This window comes from Pagrus pagrus (assembly GCF_965226575.1).
Source record: "Pagrus pagrus genome assembly, chromosome: 4".
Lineage (NCBI taxonomy): Eukaryota > Metazoa > Chordata > Actinopteri > Spariformes > Sparidae > Pagrus > Pagrus pagrus.
Window position 1 is genome coordinate 18407460 of NC_140188.1, and position 14426 is coordinate 18421885.

Genomic DNA, 14426 nt, shown 5'->3' on the forward strand with positions numbered 1-14426 from the left:
TGTGTGCGTGTATGTGTGTGTGTATGTCCGACCACGCTGTAAACTATGCTATGCTACACGTTGCACGGGTTGACACAGTTGCACCATTGTGCGAACCACTGCGGAAGACGCAGGCGACACAGAGAGATATGCGCATACACAAAACCATACTAGTATATAAATGCATATGAATGCATGACAACATAATAACAGACTGTCCACTTTCTCTGCTCTCTGAGCGTGTCTGTGACAGTGTTATGACATCCGACTGGTACCATTTGATAAACTATTGTTCTTTTTTATCTCATATTTAATACAGTATGCAGAGCAGAGCACACAGCCGTCACACAGTAACCAGCTAACTGGATGACGAAGTGAGCTCTGATAATGAATTGTTGCCGGGCAATGAAGTTCAAACACTGGAACGAGTTGTACCCAAATACAGGGAAGGATTTGGCTCTCACTTCGTTTTACAAGTGGACTCCTGCTGTGTCCACAATCACTCCCTGAGTCACACATTGGCCATTCACAACATAACAAACACGCAATTGTTTGCTCTCAAATAAGCAAAAAAATTGAGGATTTGGGTTCATTTGAATTTGAATCGTCATAATTTTGCACCGTCACAGGCAGTTTTGTGTGCGAGTCACATTGCTACAGTATATTGTTCTTCCATCTAGTGGGGCCCAAACGTTTTTTCCTTGAAGAGCCAAAAAGGAATCTTAATGGCAGCCTTGATTTAGGGCAAAGCACTGCGGTTTATCGGCCTGGCAGATTATCGGGGCCAACACATGTCAGATTGCAGATGAAGCTTTTCATCTGTCTGTCAGAGGTGAGTAAAATAAATCGTTATTTCTCTTATCCTGAAAGATTCTTGCACAGCTAGACCTGCTTCAGTGGTAAGCAGCTATGCGCTAGCTTGTTAGCTTAGAAAATAGTTAGCCGCATTGTGTCCCCAGCAGCTGTGCTAGCACTAGCATTGGCTAATTCTGATTTAACGTAAGGCTATTCACATGAAGTGGTACTCTAGACAATTATCTGAGACTGCAACTCCTGTAATGACAACAAAACTCAAAAAAGTTACAATTAGTTACTATTACTAAAGTTACTAACTATTTCTACTCTAACATGTCTCTAACGCGTCTCTCCAGTCTTGAATATGATGTTGAACTCACCCTCGAGGACACAGTGGAGCTCATTAACGCCGATTCATTAGCTAGCTTACACGCTACAAATCGAATGCTGCTGCCTGCTGCTCGTCTTTGTCAACACAGGCCAATGTTGTCACCGTCTGGGGACTGAGTGAGCAGTGACCTGACAGCTCAGAGACAACAGTAATTAGTTCATTTGTTTGTCATTGTTTTGTTAGCTAGAAGCATATCCCACCGGCCACAGTCATTAGCACGCTGTCAAAACTCATGGGAGCTTTAGCTAATGGATGCTAACAAAATAATGATGCCACTTTTTGCTGACACTCAATAGTGAGCTTTTATTGTTTTAATAGTTGTTTTAATAATTGTTTTAAATTATTGCAATAATGAATTTTTTTAAATTAATTATTTTATCAGCAATCAGATTGTAAAAAAAAAAAAAAAAAAGGAGATGATCGGAAAATGGTGACTATAGGATGCAATACTCGGCCAGGCGGGTCATTGGTCGGTACATTGATTGCCTGGAGATTACTTCTGATACTTCTAATATCTAATATTGTGGCACGTTAAATGTTTTGTGGCATTTTTACAGTATCTGTTTTCCTTTTTGAAGAAATCAATTAGCGCCAGCTGTAATGTGAACCTCTGGTGCCAACACTGCAGCTCTGCATTAGGTGAATCATCAACAAACTGAAAACTGTGATCCTCACATCAGACATGTTTGTGGCCATGTGGGCCGCAGATGTTTGAGTCAGACAGAAAACTACAGGGAAGACTAACATGCCGGAGATGTTGTGCCGTGCTGTAGATCTACGGCACACACGCAAACAATCTTTAACAGTAGCAGCAAGAAACCATTATTCATATCCATTATTTACGTCACTCGTAAACACACACACAAGCGCACACACTTTGGTACACATACACTTTAGTATGTAGAAATCTGCCTGTGCAAACAAAAAAAAGCTGAAATAGCAGCACTGCTAGAAAGTGCTGTTTCAGAGGAGGCTTTCCTTACATAAGCAAACTGCTCTGTAATTACACTGGGTGGATCCACACAGACTGTTAGAGGAGAGAGTTAGAAAGAGACAGTCAGGAGGGCAGCGGCTGGGACAAGAAACAAAAGAAGAAAGAAGAAGAACGGCCGCGGTTCACAGGTTTAAAACTGTCACCGCCTTTCACTGGCGAGCTACTGCGAATTTACAAGAATATCCAGTGGTGACCATCCTTAAAAGGGAAAGTTTGAGATTTTCAAAGCATATTGTAACTGTCATAAACCAAACGCGACGACATCCAGGACTGTTTTCCCACAGTTTTCCTTTCCCACTGTGAGAAACCAGACGGAGCCTCGAGTTGTGATTTGTTAGCAGTGACGCAAATCTTCAGTTGAGTTTCCACGCATTTCTTTTTAAATACTCACGAGCCCCTTCAGAAAACCTTTATTCTTCTCACACTTGCTTAGCCAAGGATTTAAATCTAAATTGTCATTATTAGTATTGCTATGACGAGCTACATGTGTTCAGGCTGAATGCGGTCCACAAAAGAGGTAACACAACTGAGGATTAGCTTGCTTGCCCAGAGATACACTACAAGATTGACATTAGTATCTGTGTGCTTGGTGGCTGGAGCCAGCAGCCTGTTAGCGTAGCTTAGCACAAAGGCTGACAACAAGGGATAAACAGCCTGGATTTGTTTTCCTGAGTTGGTGATGTAGTTATATTTTGTTATGTAATGATTTCAGATGATGGTGCAGGGTCTTCGTGCCTGTTGGCCAGTGCACAATCACAGCATTATGAACATGCAATGCTACGACAGGGAACCAAGTGCTACTCAGGTCTGGCAGAGACAGAAGCTCTGATGCTTTAAAAGGTGAAGGTGGGATAAAGATGGGCTGGCAGAGAGGCAAGTGTGTGCTGCAGGAAACACTGGACTCTTTCTCAGCAAGGAGCTTTTGATTTCCGCTGTTGAACCACAAACAAGCTCATACACACACAGTTGTCCGCGGTTAGTTATCTCTAAAAATTACTTCAGCATCTCTAAAAAACGGCCTCTTAAATCACTCTCCCCCACGCGCTCTCACTCAGAGGAACACAAAACATTTTTGTTGTGCCCGTCCCAAAAGCAATACACCAAGCTTAGAGAGAGAGAGATAGACAGGCAAAACATTTTGCTAGTGTGTGCCTGAGGAGAGGACAAGATGGCTGAAGGTACGAAGGCTGAAGGTCTCCGCTCTCCTGGGGCCTTACCCACGTAGGAACAGAAACCATAGCAAACAGTAAGAAATCAGTACAGTCATCCATCATTACAGGTAGAAGCTTTAAATGTGCAGTTTTCTACCTGCGCTGGCAAACTTTAACGTCTACCATCAGAGGCTGCCTATGCGTCAGTGAAACCACAGATATCTGCGGCGTGGCCTTTTGATCTGATGTGATTCATCCCACATCTTCCTTCTCATCTGTTGAGTCATGGAGACCTTCAACCAGAACAAAACACATCCTCATCCTTTCATCTCTGCGTCACCTTTACCTTGCTCAGCACCCCTCACTTTCTGGCCCTTGCTAAACCTGGGGTTGACCTTTGCAGGTTAAAAAAAAGGACCCCGGCACCTACAGTACATCCTTTATGTGCATGCGTATGGTGGCCTTTAACTTTACTTTTGAGACCACGTTCAAAGGATTTCATTTCATTGGATAAGCTGCTTCCTCTCCATTGATAACAATATCCTAAGGTTTGATGGTGCACCTTTCACCACAGACCACCCAAGTGATCATTTTACATTTTTTTGACGGCTAAACTTTAATGGTGACCGCCCAATAGAAAGTGAGCCGTAAATCCTGCCGTTTTTCTCCGCTGGTGTGGTCCCAACAGTGCGTCAGATAAACCATTAGACAAAAATTAGTTGATTCTGTTATTGTTGTCAAGAAAATCCATATTTTAAAAAGCAATTACCGTTACTGTTCCTCTCCAGCAACATGGGAGTGAAGGAAAAAAAGAGCAGGCAGAGGGAAAGTATTTGATTCCACGTGGGTGGCCTGATAAAACAAAGTCAGTCATAAATCTGAAGCTATAAACACTGAGCTTTTAGACCTAATCCATGCAGAGCGGAGCGCAAACCAATCTTTCATTCCCTCTGGCTGTCTATCTCCCTCTGTCTTTCTCCCATTAGCACTTCTGCTAGCATCCTCTTTAACTATCCCTATGGCCTCATCAATAGGATGAAAGATGATATATGCTCTTCCACGGCCGCCTGTATTAAGACAAAAATAGACTAATGCATTTGAAAAAAAATGCCAAAAAAGTATTGTTCCAGTACCTCCATTAAAACTTGAATCCTACTATATTAAAACAAGGTCACGAATGCATAACTCACTCTTTTAGGAAGTTGAAGACTGTTATGCAGCAAGAGGAGAAGGAAAGATGGGCCACATTCCTGCTGCCTGCTAAAGTGAAAACTACTCAGACAGTACAAGAAACACACACACACACACACACACACACACACACACACACACAGATGCACACTTAATCAAGAGGAATCATAACGATTATTATTCAATCACTATTTGTTTGAACATGTCTGTTCAGCTGCTCCAATGAAAAAGATGCTCTGTATAAGACATAGAGCCAGACTGATATATTGGTTGGTTAATACAGAAAATGATGCTTGGGATCATTTCTAATTATTAAATCCTCAGTAAGTTCACAGTTGCAGTGCACTGCTGTCATTTTAGAAAATAATGTTTATAGTTAAACTGAAAAATATCCCGCCACAAGTGTCTGATAACCACATCTAAGGGATCGTTGCAAATGTATATCAGCCGATATACGTCGAAATGTGAATGTTTTACTTTCTAACATCGGCACGGGACAATATGAAAATGTCATGTCACAGTTATCCTGTCCGACATAATTGCGATTCACAATGTTATCCCGAAATCATCAAAATATTCTTTAACTTTAAAATATAAAACAAATGTTGCACTAAAACAAACTGGAATCACTTCCTCATCTCCCTGTCTCCGTTTTTTTTTTTTTTTGTAATCCGTATTATTTACATGCATCTGATTTAATTTGTTTTTGTGGAACGATACAATGTGCAAGCCGAGCCTGCAGCCGTGGTGACAGACGATTCAAAATAAATTAGGAAAACAAAATGGGACTGTACATCGGCAAGCTAGACAGCTTTTTCAAGTCCTTCATGTGAGGATATTCAAGATTATCTCCACTCACTCACGGTTACATCATATCAACTTTATGTGCATGTTTTTTATTATGATTCACGATAAAACGTTTTATCGTCACATCCCTAAACAGCCCCAAAGATCAAGCATCAGCCGGGCTCTAATGAGAGATGTTAATTTTACACTGACTGGAGAAATTAGGGGTTAACTATTTTACACATGTAATGAGGAAAGAGAGCACAAAAAGATTTATTGAGCCAGAACTACTTTCTGTTATGTATACTCTTTGGTTTTGAATACTTTTTGTACACATGACCCACCTCCAGCCCTTTTCTACTGTCCTCTCTCATTCCCTCCCTCACTCCCCCTCCCCTCCATCATTGTTTCATTCTTCAGCTCTCTCTCTGTTCTATTTTGATCCTCTACGTTTTCTTTTTTAGCCAAGTGTTCGCTTCCAGCTCCCTTCTTTTTTTTGTCTCAGTCTTTCTTTCCCTCTCTTACCTGACATTTGGCCGGGCAGCCTGCCTCGCACCAAGACAAACGTTATGACCTCACTTCACTGCAATGTTTCCAGAGACACGGAGAGAGAGAGACAGCAAAGGAAAGAATAAGATAACATGAGGAGGAATGCTGGAGAATTAGTGTTAAAAAAGGGAGATAGGGTGAAAGTGAGCTGAAAATGCAGGATACTGATACAGCATTTCGGACTTAGATGGTAGACTTTGAATGACCCAGTGTCTGGATGAATGACGGAGAAGAAGATGTGAAAAAGGCGCAGAGGGATAGTGAAGAAAAGGGAATGAGAAACATAAATAAAGATGACATTAATGAATGATTTTAATACTATAAAGCGGGCACTCTGCTGTGGGTGAAATGAGCTGCACTCAAGTCTCCAGAAAAGGAAAAAGCTGTCTTCTTCCATCCCTCTCTCACCTCCTTTCTTTGTTTCTTTTGTCCTTCACTGCTTCCTCAGAACTTGTCTGTGCTCCATGTTAGCTTGGCACGATTGTCATTACATTCAGTCTAAATCACACACACACACACACACACTGCCACCACACACCAGAGCTGTGTGGCAGTGCTCTAAACACAGCGTGTTGGCAAAACTCTAGGCTCCAAAACGTTTGAACAAGCCATTGATAAATGTCAGACAAACGCAAAAAGAAGAAGAAAGAGGAAACCAGTTCGTAAAGCACACATAGGCCCAGTCACTTATTACAATGGAGTGCACACACACACGCCAGCCGGCAGTGCTGGACATCATCAAACACTTCAGTAACCACAACAACTTCCTATTTCCCTAAGCCTATTTCCTCCCTGGTGAGGTCACTCGCCAGCTACTGCTAATGTTGCTACAGCAACAAGTTAGGACAATGGGCAAGGAAAGAAAACAGTCAACAATGAATGAAGACCAGGGCGAAAGATGTCAATTATATCAACAGGCAGCAAAGGAGCTTTGTGAGGGAATGTCAAAGTCAAGGAGGGAAAAGCAAAACAAGGAAACTGGAGTTTTTTCAACAAATCATCACATTTGGCCCCCCTACCAGAGCAGAATCAGTCCGAGTGGATCAGAGAGTGCATGTGTGCATTACGAGTTAAATGTATGGCACTGAATGACAGAGACGGACACATTAACATGTACTTGCCACTGCTCTGTTTTAAGACAGACCTAATGAATGGCTACCGGTGAACTTTACAAAAGAGTGTGCGCCATAATCTGTATTTGGATTTTTACATAAGTTTAGGTTCACTGCACAATGCTAAGGTTTTCGTCATATAAGAAAAAACATGAATTTATTGTCAATTTATTCTGCATCATCAGTATCATGATATGGATTTTTGCTCTCAGTTAACCTTTGTATTGCTGTGACATAACAAGCCAGAAGTCTCCCAGTGTTTAGACACTACTGAGTAAATGCAGCATCACAGACACCACACACCCCAATCTATGTTTGGGTGAAATGTTTATTACATCTCCTCTCAATGGCTCTATAATTCTGGCATGGAGACAATTGAAATTGGATGAAACAAATTAATGAAAACAGAAACACAGACTCAGCGGGCCTTGGTCTACTGCTTAATGCCCTTTGTCTGAGATTTGTTTAATAAAACCAATAACATCCTCTGATGTTTGTTTAACAGTGTTCAGCCTTTAATGGCTTCTGTGTTGTAGCACTGCACCCAAATGCACTCTGAAAATAACCACGAGTCCCGATCAGCAGCATAAGGACACACGCGTGCACCAAGAACAAGCTTAGTGTATAAGAAAACTTTGTGTATTGTTTTAACTGGTAATAACTCAAAACCCATCTGTCTTCCATCATTACACTACGTTTTAACATATCTGAAGACATCTGAAAAAGGCAAATCACTGACACTCTCTTACTCACTCACTAAAACCAAACCAAGCCATACACACACTCATAGCACTGAAAAAGGTAAAAACAAATCTGGACTCACCACTCTGGGCTTTGTCCTCTGAGGGGTAGCCGTGGATGTACTGTCCTCTGTGTTCTTCTTCTGTGGTCCAGCTTCTGTAATCCCACTGGTGCAGGTCTCGCTGGGCCCCTCTGAAGCCGACACTGAAGCTCCATCCCTGGCCGCTGGAAGAGGCCCTGAGCCCTCAGCAGTGCCCAGTTCCAGAATATATTTCTGGGTCACATCCTCCAGAGATGGGGCCTCATCTCCTGGAGGCTTACTTAGGGTTGGAGGCTCTGCAGTGGGTTGGACTGTGAGGCAGTCGGCTTCCTTCAGTGGCTGGAGGTGTGGAGGTGGGGAGATGGGGATAAAGGTGGCAGGCTCGCTGGCATGGCGAACGTGCTTCGCTCTGGTTTTGGGTTTGGATTGCAGTGGGGAAGGGGGGAGTGGAGGGGTGAGGTCAGTTTGGTTGCCCTCTGGACACAGTTCTTGGGGCTCAAATGGGTCCTCATGAGTGAAGAACTGAGCGAGTCGGTTTGGACGCTTTCTGCAAGGCCGACGAACCATTCTGGGAGACAGAACCCCAGCTAGCTTCAGGTCAAAGTTCAACTTCTGCATCTCTTTCTCTTCTACACCATGGTCTATTACATCATCATCTTCATCATCGTGGGTATCAGAGTGAGGGGTACATTCTGACTGGGAACGAACCTTCTTGACTTTACTGTTCACTTGGTGATGTGACTGTGTCTGCAATGCATGTTTGGGCTTAACTTCTGGCTCCCACAGTTCCTCTCTCTGCTCGCTCAGGATTGGCTCACTGCTGGAAGGTGGGATCTGGCCAGGTTGATCCAGTTCAATGATTGGCTGAGTGCTGCCAGTCTGACCTTTGAAATGAGGGTCATTCTGGGAAAGTAAAGGGGCATCGCTACGGCGACTGGGGTCACTAAAGGACTTCTTCTTAGGAGCTTTGCCATTGCCATGGTCATCCGCCATCAGTCTGTCCAGTGCACCTGGCTCAGCTATGATGCTCCTGATCACTCCACTGTAGTCTTGAACGCCATCATCACGGAGCCCGCTGTCACTGTACACTGACAAGTCACTGGCCACACTGCCCTTGTCTTCTGACAAGGTGGTCACAGAAGAGCTCTCTGCAACACCCCCTCCTTTGACCGATAGAGATCCTAACAGGTTACTGTCCACAGAGGAAAAATTGTTATTCCCTTCCTCTGTCACAGAACAGCGCCGCTGAGGCATGGGGTCACTGAGAGAGCGGTAGACCGTGGACTCCCCATTTCCAACAGCTGCTATTGTGGACTCTGCATTACTGCCATTACTGGAGTCAGAGCCTGTGTTGTTGTTACCAGAAGGGGAGAACTTACGCCTACGACGAATAGCACTTGGGGTTGCAGGGGTTTCAAGTCCTCCTCCTCCTGCAGTGCCTGCTGACCTCTGCGACACAGCACTGTTGATGTTGATCTCCTCACTGGTTGCGTTGACATTGTTGAAAACAGCGGTGCTCCTCATCTCCATGATGATACTGTCACTCTCAGCCATACGGGCAGGAAGAGGCAAGGAGGGAGGTATGCCAACTTCATTCAGACGGTAAGTACAATTTTCCGTCATCTCTACCTTATCCTGCTTAAACCCTTCTGCCTCATGGAGAGCTGATTGCTTCCATACGGTGACAGGCTGCCCTAGTACATCCCTAGCAATTCGTGACCCTAAATTAACCCCTGCAGACCCAAAGAATGACCTCTCGGAGGGGTCACTGGGGCCCATCTCTGGCTCTGTTACAATCCCTTCATCTGTTAAACTAGACTCGTGGCCTGAAAGTTCATCCACAGAGCGATCGTAGAACATGCTTTCCTCCGAGTCGCCCTTCAGTAAAGCTCTCTCCGTCTCTCTGCTCTGTCTCTTTGCCTTCTCCCTGTACTCTGTGCCGCTGCTGTTTAGCTTCTCCAGCTGCATACTTTGTCCATCCCTCTCACTCCTCTCCCTCTCCCTGTTCTCTCTCTCCCTCTCATGTTTATCCCTGTCTTTTGTGTTTCTAAACTCAGCCTCTTGATCTGTCCTTGCCTCATCCTTCATGCTCACTCCGGCTTTCTCTCTCTCCTCGTTTGTTTTCTTGGCCTGGAAACATTCAGCCTCCAAATCATCATCAGTCCTCCTTACATCTACATCATCATCATCTTCCCTAGTACTCATCTGACAGATATCTCGTATGACCTGCCTGGCTTCCTGCACATACCTCTCCTGCAATGGAGGAATCACTTCTAATTCATCATTGTCATCATCATCAAATCCATAATCCCTTATTCTTTGTCCTCTAGCAACTCTAAAATCACCACAATCACTTTCTACTTCCCTATCTGACACAGACAACCTCCCTCCATCCCTTTCTCCATCTAGGTCAAGCTGCTGCTCAGAGGAGCTCCTCTTTGTGGTGCCACCTGTCAAGTAACACCTCACGGCTGTTGTGGGTTTGTCTGAGTAAGTGAAGGACTTTGCACGTCTCAGGGTGGCGGTAAGGTCTTTCAGTGATGGGCGGCGACCGGAAGGTAGAAGGGTCCCGCCGTGAGTCCGTGAGCCCATTCTGTACACTGATGAACCCTCCACAACACCTGATTTGTCTCCACTTGTTTTCCGCACCTTAAGCTCTGACAGGTCAGATTTCAGAAAACTTAAGAGTGACATTGTTTCTGAGGTGATATCGGGGTTGGACATGGATATTCTGCTTTTATCATTATCATCTATCCCACCTGTTGTCCTCCTTGCCATAGTCTCACCATCCCTAATGCCTGAGGATACCCCTCCTTCTCTGGCCAGTACACTAGGTAAGGGGGTGACTGTAGGTACAATCTTGGGGCGCACCCGCAAAGGGGTTCGGGAGACGTTATCCCCATGGCCAAAGCTTGGGGAGCGGTACATGGTGAAATTCCCATGGTAAGTTTTACTCAGCACTGATGAGGATGCAGTTCTAATATTTGTTGCATGTTTGGCGCCACCAGCCTGATCCTCCTCCTTCAGCGTCTCAGTGCTGGAGTACCGGCTGCTGCAACGCGAGCCTCCAGGACTGGAAACAAATGGGGGGATATTGACCTTTGACACTCGTGATACACCAGGAAGTGTTGTGGATGTCACAGATGAGGTGATGCGCTCCCACTGCTGCACCCTGGCTCTGTTACTACGACTGCTGGGTTCTCTTGCCGAGTGGCTCCGAGATATTGATCCCGTACATTCTCCTCTGGTGTTTTGCTGGTGGTGCCTCTCTAAGTGCTCCATTGTCAAGGCTGTATCACTGTCACTGTCTTCTGATTCGCCATCATGATCGTCGTAATCATCACGGCCTGTTGCGAGAGCAGCTCCACTGGCCTTCTTCTTCTTTCTCAGCGAACGGCGGCGAACCGCCTCTCGACTGTGGGCTACTAAAGAGCCAGGGCTGTCCTCCTCACTGCCTGAAGACCTGCCAATGCCCTTAACACCCCACCAGCCATTTTTACTGCGGGATAAATAGCTGCCTCCTCGCTCTGGGGTCCCCCTTTCTCCTGCTCTGGAAGGAGCAGGGCCGGAAGTAACACTCAAACCCCCTCCTCCACCTCCTCTTCTTCTCCTGGTGCGCTCCTCCTCTTCGTCCCCAGAGCTGAACCTCCAGTGGGAGCTAAGGGAAGAGGCAACTCTTGCTGGGGCTCTTAACTCAGTGGAGGGAGCTACAGTAGAGGAGGAGGAGGTAATGGCTTTATCTGGAGCTGGAGCAGATGAGGGGGAGGAGGAGGTGGGGGCTGGCCCTCTAGAGGAGCTATGTGAGGAATGTAAACTATCCCTGGGCAGCCCGACCCCCTGTCTATCCCTTCTCTCCCTCACTGTCGGCTGCTGGAGAGAGGAGGAGCAGGAGGAGGTGTCTAAGCTCTCCGATCGACTCCAAGACGAAGTAGCAGGGGGTTGAAGGTCAGAGCTGGGGTCAGATGTCAACCCTGTTGTCCTGGGGGTCTTATGGATCACCTCTGTGTCAGTGCTGGATCTATGAGATCTGTATAGAGATGGGTTAATCCCTGTGCAACCGCGACTACTACTGCTGCTGCTTTGAAAAGTACTTCTGCCAGAAACCTTGTTGTTATTAGAGCTACGCGTCTCTATGTCTGCCTCCTCATCGTTAGAGTACTGCTGTTGGTCAGCTTTGGCATAAAAGTCCATACCGTGAAAAAAAGTCTCTTTAGCAGCACTGCTTTCTCTGCTTTGTGCTCCCACTTCATTAGCAGAGCTGCAAGGTGAGAGTCTGTAACTTCTATCCGAGAGAGGAGCACAATCACCGGGGTTGAGCTCCTGTTTGGCTGATTTTAAATCCTCACAGGTGTCAGTCTTGTGCTCCTGCCTAGCTGTGCTTTGTCTCTCATCAAAAAGTTGTCTAATTTTGGTAACACTGGGCCACTTGTCAGAGTGCAGGGGACTAAAGGGACCGTGGTGCGTTGAGAGATAACTTTTGTGAGATTTACAGGGTGGAGGAACCCATCTACTTGAAACATCCTCTTCCTCATCTGTAGTCAAAGTCTTCCTGTGGTCAGAGGGACATGCATTGATCTGTGAATAATCTCTCTTACCAGAGCTGCTGCTGCCGCTGTCGGCTGATAAACGTGTAAAAATCCTCTTCTCTCTTCTCTTCTCTGAGTCCGAGCCTGACACAGAGTCAGTGCCAGAGTGAAACTTCTGAAGTTTGTTGTCTGTAAGAGACTCTGCAGTAGCAGTATCGCTGTCCTGAAAATATCCACCACCACCGCTGTCCTCGTGGAGAGATTTACGACACGGAGACCCGTCTCTCCTGGAGCCCCTTGCCCGGGGAAGAGTGCTGCTCCCCCGCGTCACCGCTGCGCCGTCTCCCGGTGAGGCTCTGTGCGTCCCCGCCGCGCCGCCGCCGCCGCTGCTGCTGCTGCTGCTGCTAAACTTCTCAGTGAGCTGGCGGATGGATGGAGAAATAGAGGAGAGAGGAGTGGAGGAGCCTCTCTTTGAATCTGCGGTTGGGAGGCCGGCGGTGGTGGCAGAGATTTTGGAAACTTTTCTTGACACACTGACATTACGCGTCGCCAAGGGCTGTTCTGCTCTGCTGGGCTCCGGGGGAAGGGCGACGCCAGCTGCCTCCAAATCCTCTGATTCGTGTTGCTGGTCCTCACTCCTGTTGGCGCTCCAGGACCCCAACTTTTTGAAAGAGACGCTGCGATACACAGCCGCATTCTTCCTCTCTCTTTCTGCCATTGTTCATGTCTTTCTTTTGTTAGATTTCACACACACACATCTTAACTCCACGGATGTTACAGATCCAGGCACCCTTTGGAGTTGTGGTTTCTTTCTCCCCGCAGCCTGACGGCATGAAAATCATGAAAACAATCACTTTTAAAAAAACACACAAAAAAAACCCCACAAAGTTGGCAAAGCTTCAAATTGCATTGTAATGAGGTTAATCAAGTGATAAAGTGTTCAGTGAGTGAGGAAGTGGAGTGCTGCTCTGTTATCAAAACTTACATGTTGTCGATTCCCGAAACCGCATCCGTGCAGGGAGGAAAAGCGAAGATTTTGGCCAAAACCTGTTCACAAACTCAACTTCTCCATTGTTATCCCCCTGCTATATCACCAAACTTGTGCCTGACGCCAGGTTAGCGCGCCTGCACGGGCCCGACGCATGATCCCCGGTTAATTCCCAAACTGTTTGTGGATTCCTTATTTTGGCATGATTTGGTTTTCCGTGACTTATGTTGTTTTTTGCATGTTAATGCCTGAGATAGGGCAGAGGGGCGGGACTAGGGGTATAGGGGCTGTCATAGCCCCCTCGGGGATTCAGAGGAAAAGCTTTTTCTTTTTTGATAGGAGCAGGCAGATACTGTGGACAAACTACGTGTAATTATAGCCCTTTCCCTTGCGAAAAAGACAGCAGCTCTGTCAGGAGCTGGAGACAGACAAACTGCACGCTTCAGAGCCAAATTCTGGCCTCGCAGCACTTTTGTAAGCTTAGAAACACCCATGTGAATATATGGCTCTGAAAAAACACCATTTAATTTGAAAATACAGCATAAATTTGACAGTATTTCTGACACCATATCTGCGTATTCAGCAGTAGCTCTCCACCACAGTGTGTTGTGACAGTGTTGGTGAATTAGTGTCAGCATTCAGGGGGGAGAATAAAACAATGAGAAAAGTTTTCACTCATGCACAATAACCCCTCTGTGGTGCTTCCCCATGTGGCTGTCTGGTTAACAGGTCCTTTTGTTCCTCACAGGAATTCTGTGTTACATTCCCTCAGAGGAGAGGAGAGGCTGACTGCAGCGCCCCCCACAGGCTCACCTGTTCAATGTCACGTCAGTGGTGTCGGATAAGGGACAACTTAAAGTGAAATCACAATTTGCAGGTCTTAGTTTGGATGATACTTCAAATTATTCCATCTCCAATTATGTGTCACTGAAGCAGGATGCAGCTGTTTTTATAAGTTGACAGGATATTTCCCACTTTCCTGGTCTTGCATTTAAAATTTCATAGCTGTATGAATTTAAGATTTTTCATCCAGAAGTCAAACTTGAGAAAAACTAAAGATATCGTGTTAAAATATTACTTTGGTATAAATCACCCATAAGAAAAGTACTTCAGTAAAAGTCTTAAAGCATCTGGTATTGTGGGTTGAAATTAGTTTAAGCATCAAATTACTTTCTGGCAGTAA

At 45.6% G+C, this 14426-nt stretch overlaps 1 protein-coding gene across 2 annotated transcripts in view; it reads right to left on the reverse strand.

Annotated features, from left to right (window-relative positions):
• The window catches only part of arhgef17 (Rho guanine nucleotide exchange factor (GEF) 17), a 63893-nt gene extending 50495 nt beyond the window's left edge, over positions 1-13398 (reverse strand). For both annotated transcript variants that reach the window (XM_084351447.1, XM_084351446.1), the window contains exons 1-2: positions 13241-13398; positions 7772-13078 (exon numbers count right to left, since the gene is read on the reverse strand). In XM_084351447.1, the coding sequence (XP_084207573.1) occupies positions 7772-12973 (5202 nt within the window). In that variant the 5' untranslated portion in view covers positions 12974-13078; positions 13241-13398. The remainder of the gene's footprint in view (positions 1-7771; positions 13079-13240) is intronic.
• Positions 13399-14426: the final 1028 nt, after the last annotated feature.